Genomic DNA, 16,160 nt, shown 5'->3' with positions numbered 1-16,160 from the left:
CCAAGTGGTAATTTACTGCGCTTGCTGTGCCATCAGTGATCAGCATTAATAGAAAATTAGAATGATATCTGGCCGTTGTTGTTGCTGTTGTTTGTGTTATCTTTTATAAAAGTGACCCAGATCAAAATCATATGCTGGTATTTGGCAATTTGGTTGACTATGTTGCTGTAATGAGCATGCAATGGATTGTTATTGTGGGCACAAAATGCTGTGAATAATTCCAGATGCCTTATTATCTTAATTGTTTATTTTTTTAGAATGCACATTAGCTTATTTTTCCATTAAATGGTTAAAATATTTAAACAAAAATGGCACATGGGCTAAATGAAAATGCTAATTCACTCTCTGACATTAGATGTCACTTATAATACTGTATAAAACACATTCTTACATTTTAATCTAGGCTAAAACATACAAGTGCAGAAATTATATGTATATATCATTTAAAAATGTGCTTCTTTATTAATCTTGTAGTTGTATTGTTTTAAACTTTAATCGAAACGTTTCTTTACATTATAGCCTACATTTTTGTGTATTGTGATATTACAGTACTGGTTTATTGTGACCAAATTCGTCAGCAATTATCGTGATAAAATATTAATCGTTGTATGCCTTCCGCAAACACTATAATTATTTTGACCTGTTGTGAGAACAGAATGGATCAACATATCTGATCTCATGACTGGATCACTGCACTGGATCATTTCACTCAAGCATGACCAAAAGCTCAAAAGCACGTCATCGTATCTTCATCATTATTTCATTCATATGTGATGAAGAAAAATGCTGCCCCTTTTCTTTCTTCAACAGCAGCATCCTCACTCTGCCCTGGAGGACGATTATAATCGTGAGCTTGCTGGTTTGAAGGACACCTATCTGGCCATTGAGAGGAAATGTTCAAGTATGACTGTCAGCTCTACTTCAAGCCTGGAAGCTGAGGTGGATTTCACTGTCATTATGGACTTACACAGTGGCATGGAGGAATTTTCTAGAGGCATGACTACGCTGGTTGACAAGGACAAAGGAGAGAGTTTTGACAGCACTCCCAGGTCTCACTCCACTTGTCACATGAAATTGCAAGATGCATCACCTGGAAGAGAAGATTTCCTCGAAGGTCATGGTCATCAAGATACAGAACCTGTAAGGGCGAGTTTGTATTCCATAAACAGGTCAAGAGAGGAAGAGATCTACAGAATTGTGCCATTCATTTCATATTGTAAACTACATTATCATTTTGCAAATTGTTTTGTCCCTTTTTTCTGTCAATGAATATAATTTATGTTTTGGTAACATATTTGGATTTGTTATTTCAATTCTTTTTAATTCTTCATTGTGTTTATTTTTATTTCATAACAGGACATTACCAAATCAAAAAGTCATCCACACCAGTTCCATCATGGTTTTGTATTGGAGGAGATTTTTTTGAAGTGAATATTGCATTAGGAATAGTAAATCCATTTCAAACATTTGGATTAGAATTTAATTTATTATAATTGTGGAATTGTCCCATCACACACAAAAAAAAGACTAAACTAAAACAAACAAACAATAAAAAAATACCAGACTAATTGTTATGGAAAAGAATAAAAATAAACTGGCTAAAAAGAATTAAACATTTTGTATTGAACCTCCTCTGTTTTACTGTGGAATAAAAATGTGTTGAATGCAAAGCACATTTTTGGCATCATCTGAAAAGTGTCATTAATGCATATGTGTAGATCATTACCTCCATTTTTATTTTATTTTATTATTATTTTACTTAATAGTGCTATTTGTAATAGTACTATCTGTATTATATAATATTGCTGTTTGTAACAAAAACAAGTGCTAAGCAGGTATATTGTAAACCCCACATACTAATGAAACAATTCTTGTCCTTTTTTATTCATCAGCCCCCTGTCGCCAAGAAAGAACCCAGTGCAGTGAGTGCAGCCCAGATGTTGAGAAAAGAAGTTAAAATGGAACTGCATTCTAATGGCTCTGAGACCCCTGTCAAAGACAACTCTGATCATGTAAGAATATAACTATAATACCATTCCTTCTTTACTGAATACATATTCATACTGAAAGTCATGGATTTGCTATACTCCAGTTGCTAAATTTGCTATGAAAATCCATAAAATTGCAGTAAATACTAACCTAAAAAATAAGGCGCAAAAGGGCTCGCAAAATCTACTGTCATTTAAATACCAATATGAATTACCATGTCTGCTTTTTCACTCAATGTCTGTGTAGCACATGAAACCTGCGTTTACCGGTTACCTCCATTGTTCAAAGTTTTTTTGTCTTTTTTTTAAATTATGCATAAAATAATAAATAGATGCATAAAAGACAGATATAACCTCTACAGGAAAACAAGGAAGAAAACACACACACACAAACACATCATACCTTGTAAAGCTTCACATACAAATTTAAATAGATAAAGACAACTAACAAATAAATAAATACATAGATAAACAGGAATAATATTAACATTAACACATACATTGAAGGAAAACCTTATGCATCAGTGGTATTACCAAAACAGCCATTATAATATTTAAATAATCTGTCACAATTTTTTAACTAAACTAAGAGGGATTAAGAGAGTAAACTAAGAGATTTAAGAAATGCATCAATTTTCAGTTATGACATATGAAAAAGAAGGCTGTGAATTAAAACATTTTGGCTTATGAATAAGAGATTCACTTATGAATAAAAGAGTATAGATTCAATAACTCAACATACAGCCATTATTGTCAAAATACCTGGTACACGCTAAGTGATAACAGCATTATGTTGTTCAACCATGCAAAGCCACATGTTCTTTTCATCATGTTAATGTTTTTGTCTGCTTGACAGGACCATACAAAGTTGTGCATCTTGTATTAGAGCAGTTACAATTAGGTTCTTTAAGTACCACTGGATTGTCAACATGGCATCTCATGGCAAAGAACTCTCTGAGGATTTGATAATTAGAAGTGTTGCTCTCCACAAAGATGGCCAAGGCTATTAGAGGTTCAGTAACACCCTGAAACCGAGTTACACTACAGTGGTCAGGGTCATATAGATGTTTTCCAAGATGGGTTCCATTCAGAACAGGCCTTGCAAGGGCCGATCAACGAAGTTGAGCACTCATTCTATGCATCAGGTGCAGAACCTGGCTTCAAAAAAACATGCATGAGTGCTGCCAGCATTGCTTTAAAGGTTGCAGAAGTAATCTGAAACTGACTCACAAGAAAGCCCACAAACAGTTTTCTGAAGACAACCAAGAGCATGAATTACTGGAACCATGTCCTGTGGTCTGATGAGACTATAAGATATACTTGTTTGTCTCAGCCGATGTCCAGCATGTGTGGCGATGCACTGGTGGGAGTACCAAGAAAATTGTGTCTTGCCTACAGTCAAACATGGTGGTCTTAGCATCATGGTCTGGGGCTGCTTAAATGCCGCTAGTACTGGGGAGCTGCAGCTGATTGAGGGAAACATGGATTCCAATATGTACTCTACATTCTGAAGCAGAACATGATGCCTTCCCTTCTAGAAACTAGGCCGAACGGCAGTTTTCCAACACTGTCTGTATATACAAAAAATGGACATAGACCTGTGAATGTGCATGTGTGCTATATACTGATGAAAGTTTGTTGAGTTATTTACAGATGAGCAGTACTGCAGTTATGTGTTATTCAAGTGGTATATGGCCTGGGGGGAAAAACTGTTCTTGTGTCTGGCTGTGTTGGTGCACAGTGCTCGATAGCATCAGCCAGAGGGCAACAATTCCAGAGTCCAGAGTGAATTTCTTAGCCCTTTTCCTCACTCTGAACATGTAAAGTTTTTGGAGGGTTCTTGGTACCAATAATCCTCTCAGCAGTGCTAAATGTCTGTTTAAGTCTTCTGATGTCTGTTTTGGTATCTGAACCAAACCAAACAGTTATAGATGAACATAGGACAGACTCAATGATAGCCGAGTAGAACTGTTTCAGCAGTTCTCCTGTGGCAGGTTGAACTTCCTCAGCTGGCAGAGGAAATATAGCCCCTGCTGGGCCTTTTTCTCTATAGAGTCAATATGATTTTTCCACTTCAGGTTCTGAGAGATTTTGATACTCAGGAATCTAAACTGACTTTACTGCAGCCACAGTGCTATCCATGATGGTGAGTGGGGAAAGTGCAGGGGGGTTCCTCCGGAAGTCCACTATCATTTAGCTCCAGGTTGTTAAGACTGCACCAGACAGCCAACTCTTTAACCTCCTGTCTGTAGGCAGACTCATCTCCATCCTTGATGAGGCCTATGACTGTAGTGTCGTCCGCAAACTTCAGAAGCTTGACAGAGGGGTCCTTTGAAGTGCAGTCATTTGTGTACGGGGAGAAGAGCAGTGGGGACAGAACACATCCTTGAGGGGTGCCAGTACTAATTGTAATAGTCTTGGATGTGAGTTTACCTAGCCTCACTAGCTGCTGCCTGTCTGTCAAGAAGCTGGTAATCCACTGACAGATGGAGGTGGGCACGGAGAGCTGTGTCAGTTTGTCTGAGAGAAGGTCAGGCATGATGGTATTGAAGGCCGAACAGAAGTCCTCAAATAAGATCCTTGCATAATTCCCAGCTTTGTCAAGGTGTTGCAGGATGTAATACAGACCCATGTTTACTGCGTCATCCACAGACCTGTTTGCTCTGTAGGCAAACTGAAGAGGATCCAGCAAGGGTCCAGTGATGTCCTTTAGGTTTCTCAAATGCCATGACCAAAGATGTGAGAGCAACCGGTCTGTAGTCGTTATGTCAAGTGATTTTGGGCTTTTTGGGAACTGGAATAATGGTGGAACATTTGAAGCAGCAGGGAACTAAGCACAGCTTCAGTGATCTGTTAAAGATCTGTGTGAAGACAGGTGCCAGTCGGTCAGCACAGACTTTTCCTAGTATGGAAACAAACAAATTCCTAGTATGTATAAACATACCTGGCAATAAAGCTCATTCTGATTCTGATTCTTTTAGATAGGCAGGTGAAACACCGACTGGGCCTGAAGCTTTCTTAGATTTCTGCTTCCTAAAGACCCAGTTCACATCCTCTACACAGACCTTAAGCGCAGGTTGATTGGTGGGGAAGGGATTGAGGAGGGTTGCTGGGGGTGGGTAGGTGAATGTGTTAAGTGCAGATCAGAGCTGGAGTCAGGTGTGAGTCTGGCCTTTTCAAATCGGCAACAAAACACATTGAGATCGTCAGCCAGTTGTTGATTCTCCACAGACTGTGGGGTGGTGTCTTGTACATGGTGATGTTCTTCAGACCAGTCCATACTGAAAGCTCTGTTTTCAGCTTTTCAGAGTAGTTCTTTTTAGTAACTCTGGTCTCCTTTGTTAGTCTGTTCCTGTCCTGGTTATTCAAGATTTTATTCCCACTTCTGGAAGCATCCTCTTTGGCAAGACACCCTGTAAACCACGGTTTATCATTATTGAATGGTAAGAATGTCCTGGTGGGATGCACATATCCTTAAGTCATAATTACAAGAAAAAAAAATTGAATTATGATTTACTAAATTGAAACTATGATTTACTAAACGAATTTGAATTTGTTCATTAAAAGATTTGCTCCGATAATTCACTCATCAGTGGCAATTTCTGGTGATTACATCTTTATGCCAGTAGGTGGTGACAAATGAATGTCTTTAATGTTTTGAGTGAGTTTTTGAATCACTGGGCCTTCAGTTGGACAGACATGGTGTGATTAAACTAGTTTAATTTGCTCAATATTTTTAAATAATTTTCATTACATGATTGGAATTGAAATATTTTCAAAATGCATAAAATTTTTTATTTCAAAACATTCTTCTTTCACAATAATTTGTACTTATAATTTTAATTAGTTAACATATTTCCCACAAACCATCATCCCTCAGTAATCCCAAGGACTAAAACTGCACATCTTTTGGTTCTCAATTTATATACTTTGTCATGCAGGTCTGCTGTAAGACCCTCTGGCTTTCTGGTGGGTTTAGGCTGTGATTTCTTTATTAATCCTAAAATACAAGTAATTTGGCGTACAACAGTCTGGAGGACCAGGTTCAGTACACACCTAATTAATAAAGCATACCAGACAAGCAGAATATATCCCAGAATATGGACAAGCACATCTAAATATTCAGATTAGAAATTATTTTAAGGAAAGTGGATGAAAAAGATTTCAACAAGCAGAATTTAAGCACTTCAAAACGTTGAACGTGCAACTCAGCACATTGTATTCATATTCTGTCCACATCTGCTTGCATGTGTGTGTGTGTGTGTGTGTATATATATATATGTAAATATATATTTAACTTTATCTTTTTCCATTAAGCCACGTTCTACCCCATGAAAAATGTTTAACATGAAAGTGCGTTGCGTTCATATTTTGGGGTATATTATGCTTGTCTATAAATGTTATATGATTTATTAATAAGGTGTGTACTGAACTTGGTCCTCCACAATGTGAGTAGGCCAGTTATCTTTATGCAAGCTGTGTTTTATAAGAAGCATTATTTTTGCTAGTGTATTTATACATTGTTGTATACATATATGATGTAAATAAAAAACAATATAAGATTAAAACATAATATTTGTAATATATAAAATATTACTACATAAATAATTAGTTATGTTATATTATTTAACAAATTAAACTGGTAAAATGTGAATCAGTTTATCAAGTGACCAAATAAAATAAAAAAACATATGTGGTATTTTACTGTGTTTTTCTTTATTATGTGTTGCATAAAGTTAAAACTTTCTAGCTACACTTACTTGTTTTCTTTCTTTCTTTTCTTTCTTTCTTTCTGTCTTTCTTTCTTTCTTTGTGCCTATTGCAATACAATATAGTCAAACAGTGCTCTCCCAAATATTTTGCTATTATGTCTGTTCTTAAATCCTTCACAGGTATAAGTAGCAGTGGGTGGTAATATGCAAGAAAAGCTGATAATGTTTCTTTAGTCTTTTAGCAGTCTAAAAGCTGGTTCTTTTATGTTTACCTGTATAATTCATACATGGGCTGAAATTAGTACTTCACTGCCAGCTGCTATGATGCTGGATCTGGTGGCAAAGAGACTGTATTTTCAGCTTTTATTGCTCTTAACTGTGTATTACCTTGGCACTTCTTGATTCTCTTCTCATGTTTGTTGCAGAAACTGGAAGAGAGCAGAGTTAAAGAGGCAAAAGAGAACGAGAGCCCTGTGAGTCTGTGCACACAATCACTTCCCAAATAATTGTATGTTTTTTTTTGTAATGGCCGATTCTGATGTATAGAGGTGGCTGATACAGTACAGATGTAATACAGATATTACAATGTGTGCATAATTATTAGGCACATTGATATTGTGGTCATATTTTTTCCAAGCACATTTGACCAGTTCCAAACCACATCAATCTTAATAACTACTATTCATTTTGTATTTAATTATTTATAAGTGATATATAATTGTCCATGAAGGCTGGAAACTCCTTATATTCAGGTATGCAGAATTATTAGGCACATTTTCTTTTACAGATAAAATGAGCCAAAAAAGAGATTTATCTCAGACTGAAAAGTCAAAAATTATTAAATGCCCATGAGAAGGATGCAATACTAATGCAATACTGGAATTTGCAAAGTTAAGACATGACCACCGGACAGAAAAACACTTGTTGCGTCTGCATTGTCAGAAAAAAAACAGGTGGAGGAGAAAAGATGCATGTTAATTGCAAAAAAAGTAAGAATTAATGTTAAGAATTAGATATGAAACCATCAGGAACCATTTAGTCTCCAGCGCCACCGTTTTCCAAAACTGCACCTACCTTGAGTCTCCAGAAGTGCAATGTGTCAGGTTCTCAGAGACTTTGCTTGGGCAAAAAATCCTAAACAATGACCCTCAATTAATAAGAATAACATTCTGAAGTGTTGTGAAATACATGGAGACTGTTTTTATAGGCTTTATAGACAGATCAGTTAAGAGTCACTCTTGAAGGACCACCACCACATCCTCTTGTAGAAACTTACTGCCAGATTCTGGAGGATAAATGCCAATCATAAGATTGGCAGAAAATCTTTTTTTTTTTTTTTTTGGCTTTTTTTATCTGTAAAAGAAAATGTGCCTAATAATTCTGCACACCTGAATATAAGGAGTTTTCACTCCCAGGCTTCATGGACAATTATATGTCACTTATAAATTATTAAATATAAAATTAATAGTAGTTATTAGGATGGATGTGGTTTGGGATTGGTAAAATGTGGTTGGAAAAAAATATGACCAGAATATTAACGTTCCTAATAATTATGCACACAGTTTATGTTCACCTAATGCAGTTTAATTTTGACAAATGAGATTTAAATTATATTAAACACTGTACAGTTTTTTTGACAAGTCTGTCAGTAGATTTAGTTTTGAATTGCTAAAAAGATTTCTTTTCGGTGTATGGGTATGCTTTAAATTTGTTTATTTTGCATTTTGGTATGAATAATTTCAGGCTTGACTGTATATATATATATATATATATATATATATATATATATATATATATATATATATATATATATTAAGGCATTTGTTTTCTGAAAACAATGACACCTTGCACTTGAAAGTAGCATGTTAAGTTAGAATTGTAGTCATTTTACCCTCAGGTCTTACAGGGTTAAAGTGATTTGTAAACAATGTGTTTTAAAAATTAAGAAAGAAATTCAGATTATCTGATTACAACACCGCTGAGTTTTATTCGGTTGCAACGCATTACTACAGTCTAATATGAAATTAATAGCATAGATTGGATGAGATCAGAACAACGTCAAGAATCAAGAGTCAAATTTCACAACTAAAGCAAACACTTATCGCCATAACTATTACATCAACATCTAAAACTCTGTTAATCTTAGAAATAAAGTCAATCTGGTTTATGAAAAGTGAAGCTGGTAATGCTGTATTTAGAGATATTTGATGATGCTGGAGCATCAAACAAAGGTTGGGTTTTCACATTCTCTAAAAAGACCCTTCTACCCTGATTGCTCTGGATGGCCAGCTTTGGGTGCCTTGGAAATTAGATGCATCTGGACAAAGGGTCTGAATACTGGTTTACTAATTGTAAACTGTATGTATACGTAACATGCTAGCTATTTATTTATATATGTAAATCTGTATGTATGTATTTATTTATTTAATATGTGTTGTATTTCAGGTAAGGTCAAACAGTTTAGAAGCAGACTTTGTTGCTTCTCCTCTCACCGTCACTACAGAAAGCATCACCTCAGCAACCACAACTCAAGTGACCAAGGTAAGAGACCTTGAGTTTTAACACACCATTAACATCCAGCTTGACATAACTTTAATAATAAATTACGAATGCATTATGAATAGATAGGTCATTTTCTCTGCAAACATGAATTCGTTTTAATTTAAAGCTTTAAATATACAGAGGTTGATGGTGAAAGACTATCAAAGTGGCAGCTGATGTTGTTGGATATTAAGCTCTTTAGTGTTTTTAACTGGTTTCAGACAGTAAAAGGAGGTTATGCAGAGACCAGGATTGAAAAAAGGATCATCATAACAGGAGATGATGATGTGGATCAACATCAGGTAAGCAAGACATGTGTATGTAATGTACGTATAGTGATGGTCAAGTATGTATTTCTTAAAGGGATAGTTCACCCAAAATTGAAAATTTGATGTTTATCTGCTTACCCCCAGGGCATCCAAGATGTAGGTGACTGTTTCTTCAGTAGAACACAAACAAAGATTTTTAACTCAAACCGTTGCAGTCTGTTAGTCAATGTCAGTGATGGGCACCAAACCTTTGAAAGTAAAAAAAAACATGCAGAGACAAATCCAAATTACACCCTGCGGCTCGTGACGATATATTGATGTCCTAAGACACGAAACGATCATTTTTTGCGAGAAACTGAACAGTATTTATATAATTTTTTACCTTTGATACACAGCAATGTCCAACTCATGTGTACCCGCTCTGGCGTAGTGTACGCAAACGCCGGAAGGGAAAATCGGAAGGATAAGCGCAAGTAATTACCATTTTGAATAGCTGCTATACCCACAATCTCTGTGCACTGTGTAAACAATGAGTGTCGTATACACGCGACAGATCGCTTCCGGCGTTTGCGTATACTACGCCAGAGTGCGTACAAATGTAACGCACCGGATGCTGAGCACACGCTCGGGACAGTTGTTGGACATGGCTGTATATCAAAGGTAAAAAATTATATAAATACTGTTCAGTTTCTCGCAAAAAACGATTGTTTCGTGTCTTAGGACATCAATGTATCGTCACCAGCCGCAGGGTGTACTTTGGATTTGTCTGTGCATGTTTTTGTTTACTTTCAAAGGTTTGGTGCCCATCCACTGCCATTAAATGATTAACAGACTGCAACGGTTTGAGTTGAAAATGTTTGTTTTCTACTGAAGAAACAAAGTCACCTACATCTTGGATACCCTGGGGGTAAGCGGATAAACATCACATTTTCATTTTTGGGTGAACTATCTCTTTAAAACTTAAAGAAGCCAGAAGACCAGTGCTGGTAAATTTTACTATACAGTAAATAAATGTTGATACCACAGATCCCTTTCATGATTGTTTACCCTGACTAACGAAAGGCAACGGCCAGGTTGCTAAACCACATCCACCTTTTATTTATTTTTTTCTTAATTTTCTTCTACTAGTATAAAATGAACCAAAAACTTTCTTTTAAATTTAGTATGATTTGGGAAGCACTAAACCTAATCTGGCATACTATGTAGGTCAGCAAATAACGTAATGGTACATTTACATTAAAATCACTTTACTGTCATTAAAACTTTTTGCAGGCTCTCGCGATGGCAATACAGGAGGCCAAGCAACAGCACCCGGATATGCTGGTGACCAAGGCCATAGTGGTCAGGGAAACTGACTCTTCTTATGAAGAGAAACATTGAACATATGAGGTACAGCAAACATACAGTACTTTGGTTATTAAAGATGATTACATTTCTACAACTTCAATCAAGAATTTCTTATTGTATTTAAAGGTGATATTTGAACATCATGGTAAATGTAAAGTGAAATGAAGTAAAATTAATTTTAATGTATTGTAAAACAATTGCATGTTTCTGAGCTTGACTCAAATGTGGCCCATCTCTCTCTTTCTCTTGATCAGACGATGCTGTTTTGAACATGGACAGAAGATCAGCTCTGGTTCTATGTATTTTAGTTGAAATGAGTTGTGCTACTTATGCTACTGAACAGTCTGCTCAAAACAAATCACCAATGCACCCAGTCCTCTGCCATCAAACTCCAATCTGTCCATTTTAGTAACAATCTCAGATTGGTGCTAATACAATGTTCTGTACCATTCAGAGTACTTCCACCATAACGACAATAGTCTGAGTTATCTTCAGTCTTGTATAAATGTCAGTAGTTTAACATTTAATTTAGAGTGGATTTTTAAAAACAAATGCTGAAAGTGTTTTCATGCGGTTGTAGAATTAGAATGACCTTTTTTGAGCTCACAGGTTTTTTGGACTCCTCCTTGAGTTGGACCAAAAAAATTGTACAAATTTGGGCTTCCATTTAGAATTTTTATTCACGCATGACTTTCAAGGAATTACCTGAGAAAGTATAAGAATGGAAAGACACAGAAGTTGAGCTTAAAAAGTTGGCCAGCTTCTCTCAGACTTCTCTCAGAAGTGTTTGCTTGTTAATTATGTATATTTATCTCTTCGACAATTTTGGATGTTTGAACAATAGCATTTTGGAAGATACCCACACCTGAACAGTTAATAAAGAAGTAAAGAATGTATACCCCACATCAAAACAGCTGAACAAAGCAGAATTACACCCCTGCTGAAAAAAACAGCTAATACCAGCCTAGGCTGGTTGGCTGGTCTTAGCTGGTTTAAGCCGGAAGTAGCTGGTTTCCCAGCCTGGTCAGGCTGGTTTTAGCTAGTGGTCAGGCTGGAAAAGTGGCCAAACCCCCTCTAAAACCAGGTTGTTTCAAAAGATAATTATTAGGGATGCACCGATAGCGATACTGGTATTAGTATCAGGCCTGATGCTGAGCTCCTGTACTCGTATACTTGTTAAAATGGCCCGATACCAAACGATGATACCACACTGCATGCATAATCAAGTGCGTAAAAAAGTGCAAGCTTATAAGCAAAGCACACAGAGTGGATTAAGTGCGCAGTGGTGCAGATGTGCGAGCTTGTCGAGCAAATAGCCCTTTCTCACAGACATTACTGGAAGGTTTGTAGTTCGGTCGGATATGTCAGAAACAAGTAAGTAAAACAATGCACAAGTTATTTAACGGTAGGGGGTAGGAGAGAGAGAGAGAGCACTTCTGTTGTGTGATCTTTATTGATGTTCGCTCACTTAGCACACACATATTATAATCTTCATACAGTCAGAGGTGTCAAAAGTACACACATTCTTTACTTAAGTAAAAGTATAGATACCTGTGTTTAAAAAGACTCTAGTAAAAGTTGAAGTATTGACTCAAATTTTTACTCAAGTTAAAGTAAAAAGTACAGGCTCTAAAACATACTTAAAGTATAAAAGTATAAAGTAACCCTACCCTGAATGCCAGAAGTTCGTGGCGTTTTGTTAGACACAATTTACAATACATTCTCCAGGAGTCTTTTTTGCTGCCAGCGATTTTAAACATTTCATGGCGCATATTTAAACATTGCATGGCGCATATTATTGACATAGATGGGTCAAATGCGTTGCGAAATGGCATAATATTTAAATGCAAAAACCTCGACACTGATTTGAAAATGTAGGGAGTAGAAAGTACAGATACTCATGCTAAAATGTACGAAGTGAAAGTAGAAAGTTGGCACAAAAATAACTAGGGAAGTAAAGTATAGATACCTGAAAATTCGACTTAAGTACAGTAACGAAGTATTTGTACTTGGTTACTTCCCATCTCTGCACACAGTAGACTACCAGTGAAATTTCTAAAAAAAAATTGGAACCAAAAATTATTCAGCCCGAGTCTGGGAAAAAGTTCGAGTTTGCATGAACCTGGTTGACAGCATGCCTAGGAGATTACAGACTGTCATTAAGTTATTAAATATTGTCACACTAACAGTTGTCTGAATAATTTTTGGTTGATTTTAATCCTTTACATACCTTTCTATGAAAGTTATATCAATCTGAATTTGTTCTGACACAGTTTAACTCTGAGTTCGGTCACACTTTATATCAGGTGGCCTTAACTATTATGTACTTACATCAAAAAATAAGTCAAATGTACTTAATGTGGTCATATTGCATTGCAAAACACTTTTGCTTCTATTAAGGTGGGATATGGGTAAGGTTAGGGACAGGTTTGGTGGTATGGGTAGGTTTAAGTGTTGGTTCAACAGTGATAATTACAGAAATTATTTACAAATGTAATTACATAAAGGTTTTTAAAAATATGTAAATACAATGTGAAAACATACACAATAAGTACATTGTACCAAATGATTAATTTAAATGTAAGTACATAGTAGTTAAGGCCGCCTAATGTAAAGTGGGACCCTGAGTTCTGGTCATATTTTATTACTATTTTCTAAACTATAGCAAATAAACTGTAATAATGTGATGGTTAACCAACTAACATGATACCTATTCTTTTGGTTTCTGTACCAAATATTTGAACATTTTATTGGTAAATTAAAAAAATATTGGTATAGGTACTCTGTATCGACAAGTAGCAAAAATAAAAGTATTGGTATCGGGTGAGTATTGAAAAAAGCGGTATCGGTGCATCCCTAATAATTACACTGCTGTCTTAGGCCACATTTACACTGCAGGTCTTGATGTCCAATTCAGATTTTGTGACTATATCCAATTTTTTGGACAACGTGATTACATTTCTTTTAAAAGGGTCATCGGATGCAAAACTCACTTTTACATGATGTTTGAACAATAATGTGGGTTGGCAGTTTGTGTACACAACCAACCTACAATGATAAAAGTGGTATTTTTTATTTTATTTTAAAAGTAATATCCCCTTTTTAAAAGCAGGTGATTCTCAGCTTTATGTTGGTGTGACTACACAGAGACAGAGGCTGCTCCGGACAGTCTGAGCCGCTAAACACGAGGATTAACATTACTTTCGTTTTTGAAAGGAAAGCGTCTGATTAAGACCCTAAAGAATCATATCTACTTGTGGAAAATGGGCATCCGATGACCCCTTTAATGCAGTAGGACAGTGATAATGAACACAACTACGCTGAAAGCTTGCAAGAGGAAGAATCAGGTGGTAGATATTTGTTAAGCATGTTACATCTTCTAGGTTTTTTTACTCATTAAAAACAAATGCGTTGATTAGTGCTTGTATATCATGGGCAGGGACATGTTTGTATGCAGTTTATTTTGTGGTTTCAATGTAACGAATCAGGATTTCAGCATTAGATCGCCTTTTATTTAATACAAACAAATGAAATGAATACAGGGGAATATCCAGTCTGTCCGCTTACATGGCAGACGCAAATGCACGTATCCAGTTCGTATCTGATTTATTTCCACATATGAATGAGGCCTAAAACCGATCGGAGAATATCGGAATCCATGTGATTTTTCCTGCTTACACGGTCGTGGGACAAATCTGATCTGTGCCACATGGGAGGAATTTGGTCACTTGAACCATGCAGTGTAAATGTGGCTGAATTCTAAGCAACTCTTATAGAGAAGGAAATTCCATTTTAATCATTTTTAAATACATTTTAATGAGCAAAGTGAAAAAAAAAAATCCAATCCAAGATAGTGGTTGAGGTTAAAGAAATGTTGCTTATAGAGAGAATAAATTAAATAATAAAGTTTTATAAATAACTAAAAATATGTATTTTTATTTTTATTAGAGTATCTTTATTTAAATCCATTTCTCAATCTCCTGTGTGGAACGATTTGCAACATTCATATTGTATCGTAGTATGTTGTAAATCTTTTCTATATTATGTTTATATTCATTAGTTTCAGGATTTTGCCTTGGAAGGAAGTAAACAAAGCAACTCAACGTTTTGTTCCACTTACTGAAATTATGCTTGATCAATAAAATTAACTGTTTTTTTTTTTTTTTTTTTTTTGATTGTTTTAATGTTTATCATGTAAGGATGTGTTGGATTTTAGGTGAGTTATTTTTTTATGCTGTATAACTTTGACATATTTATATGCTGGCTGAATGTGAGCTTCTGGGTTTTCCACCTCTACAGTCACCATAAAGCAGTATGAATGTAACATTATATCTGACCTGCAGTATGTGTATATTCTAAGCAAAAGCATAAAAACATGAAACATGTCTTTTAAAAAAACAATCATCAAATATTGTATATTCTATGCATTCTAATGCAGTAACTTGAAAAGAAAACAGAGGGGAATTGCATAATGTGAGCTGTTCTTGTCAATACTCCTGCAATAATTAATGTTTATAGATGAAACTGTGATTATATGCATCCATGTGTCACTGTTAACCATGGTTTTGGTCTCTTTACATTCACTACTTCTCACTGCGTTCTCCTGATGGATGGAAGACACTTGGGAAATGTCTGCAGAAAAAAAAAATCTGCAGAATTTCTGTGGACCTGCTCAAAAGATAATCCTACTGTTCATTTTAGAAAACAATGTTGCTATGTGATTGCTTGTGTTGAAGGGAGGGGACGTCTAAATCATCAGGTTTCAAACAATTAAGTGAATAGAATAAAGGACTGTTACTGTGATAAACATGAGAGAACTTGTCATATCATATTGGGTGATGTATAGCTTAGCTTTGTATGTTTGCTGTGTATTCATTGTCAAACTACAAAATGATTTCATTTTTAATTACTAAAACACCATTGTTTTATATGACAAAGTTAATAAGTGTCTTTTATTGACAATATACTTACATTTATCTTATGTTTTTGATTAGATCAGATAACATTTATGCTGTCATGTTACAGCATGCCTCTCATGTGTTGCATGTTATCACATTTCATTCATTTTATAATTTTAAATGGGTTATATTTGCTGGTCTGCCTTCAGTGCTCCTTTCCAAATGCCCTGTTACATGTGAAATGAGTAAGACCTGTTTATACCACAAACAAAAGCAGAACATATTTACAGTTTTTCTGAATTGCTAAAACACATTTTTTGAAACTATCACTCATTTTCTCAAAACCTTAAACACAAATCCAAATGTTCAAACTAAATTCACAGAACCCCTGACTTTTCTGGGAAA

At 35.5% G+C, this 16,160-nt stretch overlaps 1 protein-coding gene across 2 annotated transcripts in view; it reads left to right on the top strand.

Moving 5' to 3' along the window:
- The window catches only part of LOC141294223 (band 4.1-like protein 1), a 90,874-nt gene extending 75,192 nt beyond the window's left edge, over positions 1 to 15,682 (top strand). Inside the window, exons 3-9 of one of the 2 annotated variants that reach the window (XM_073826303.1) lie at positions 811 to 1,140; positions 1,893 to 2,012; positions 7,126 to 7,173; positions 9,146 to 9,241; positions 9,463 to 9,543; positions 10,783 to 10,899; positions 11,112 to 15,682. In XM_073826303.1, coding sequence (XP_073682404.1) covers positions 811 to 1,140; positions 1,893 to 2,012; positions 7,126 to 7,173; positions 9,146 to 9,241; positions 9,463 to 9,543; positions 10,783 to 10,890 — 783 coding nt within the window. In that variant the 3' untranslated portion in view covers positions 10,891 to 10,899; positions 11,112 to 15,682. The remainder of the gene's footprint in view (positions 1 to 810; positions 1,141 to 1,892; positions 2,013 to 7,125; positions 7,174 to 9,145; positions 9,242 to 9,462; positions 9,544 to 10,782; positions 10,900 to 11,111) is intronic. The other variant, XM_073826304.1, reaches the window with a different exon arrangement.
- The last annotated feature ends 478 nt before the right edge of the window (positions 15,683 to 16,160 follow it).

This window comes from Garra rufa, chromosome 20 (genome assembly GCF_049309525.1).
Source record: "Garra rufa chromosome 20, GarRuf1.0, whole genome shotgun sequence".
Lineage (NCBI taxonomy): Eukaryota > Metazoa > Chordata > Actinopteri > Cypriniformes > Cyprinidae > Garra > Garra rufa.
This window is presented reverse-complemented; position numbering and strand designations above follow the sequence as displayed.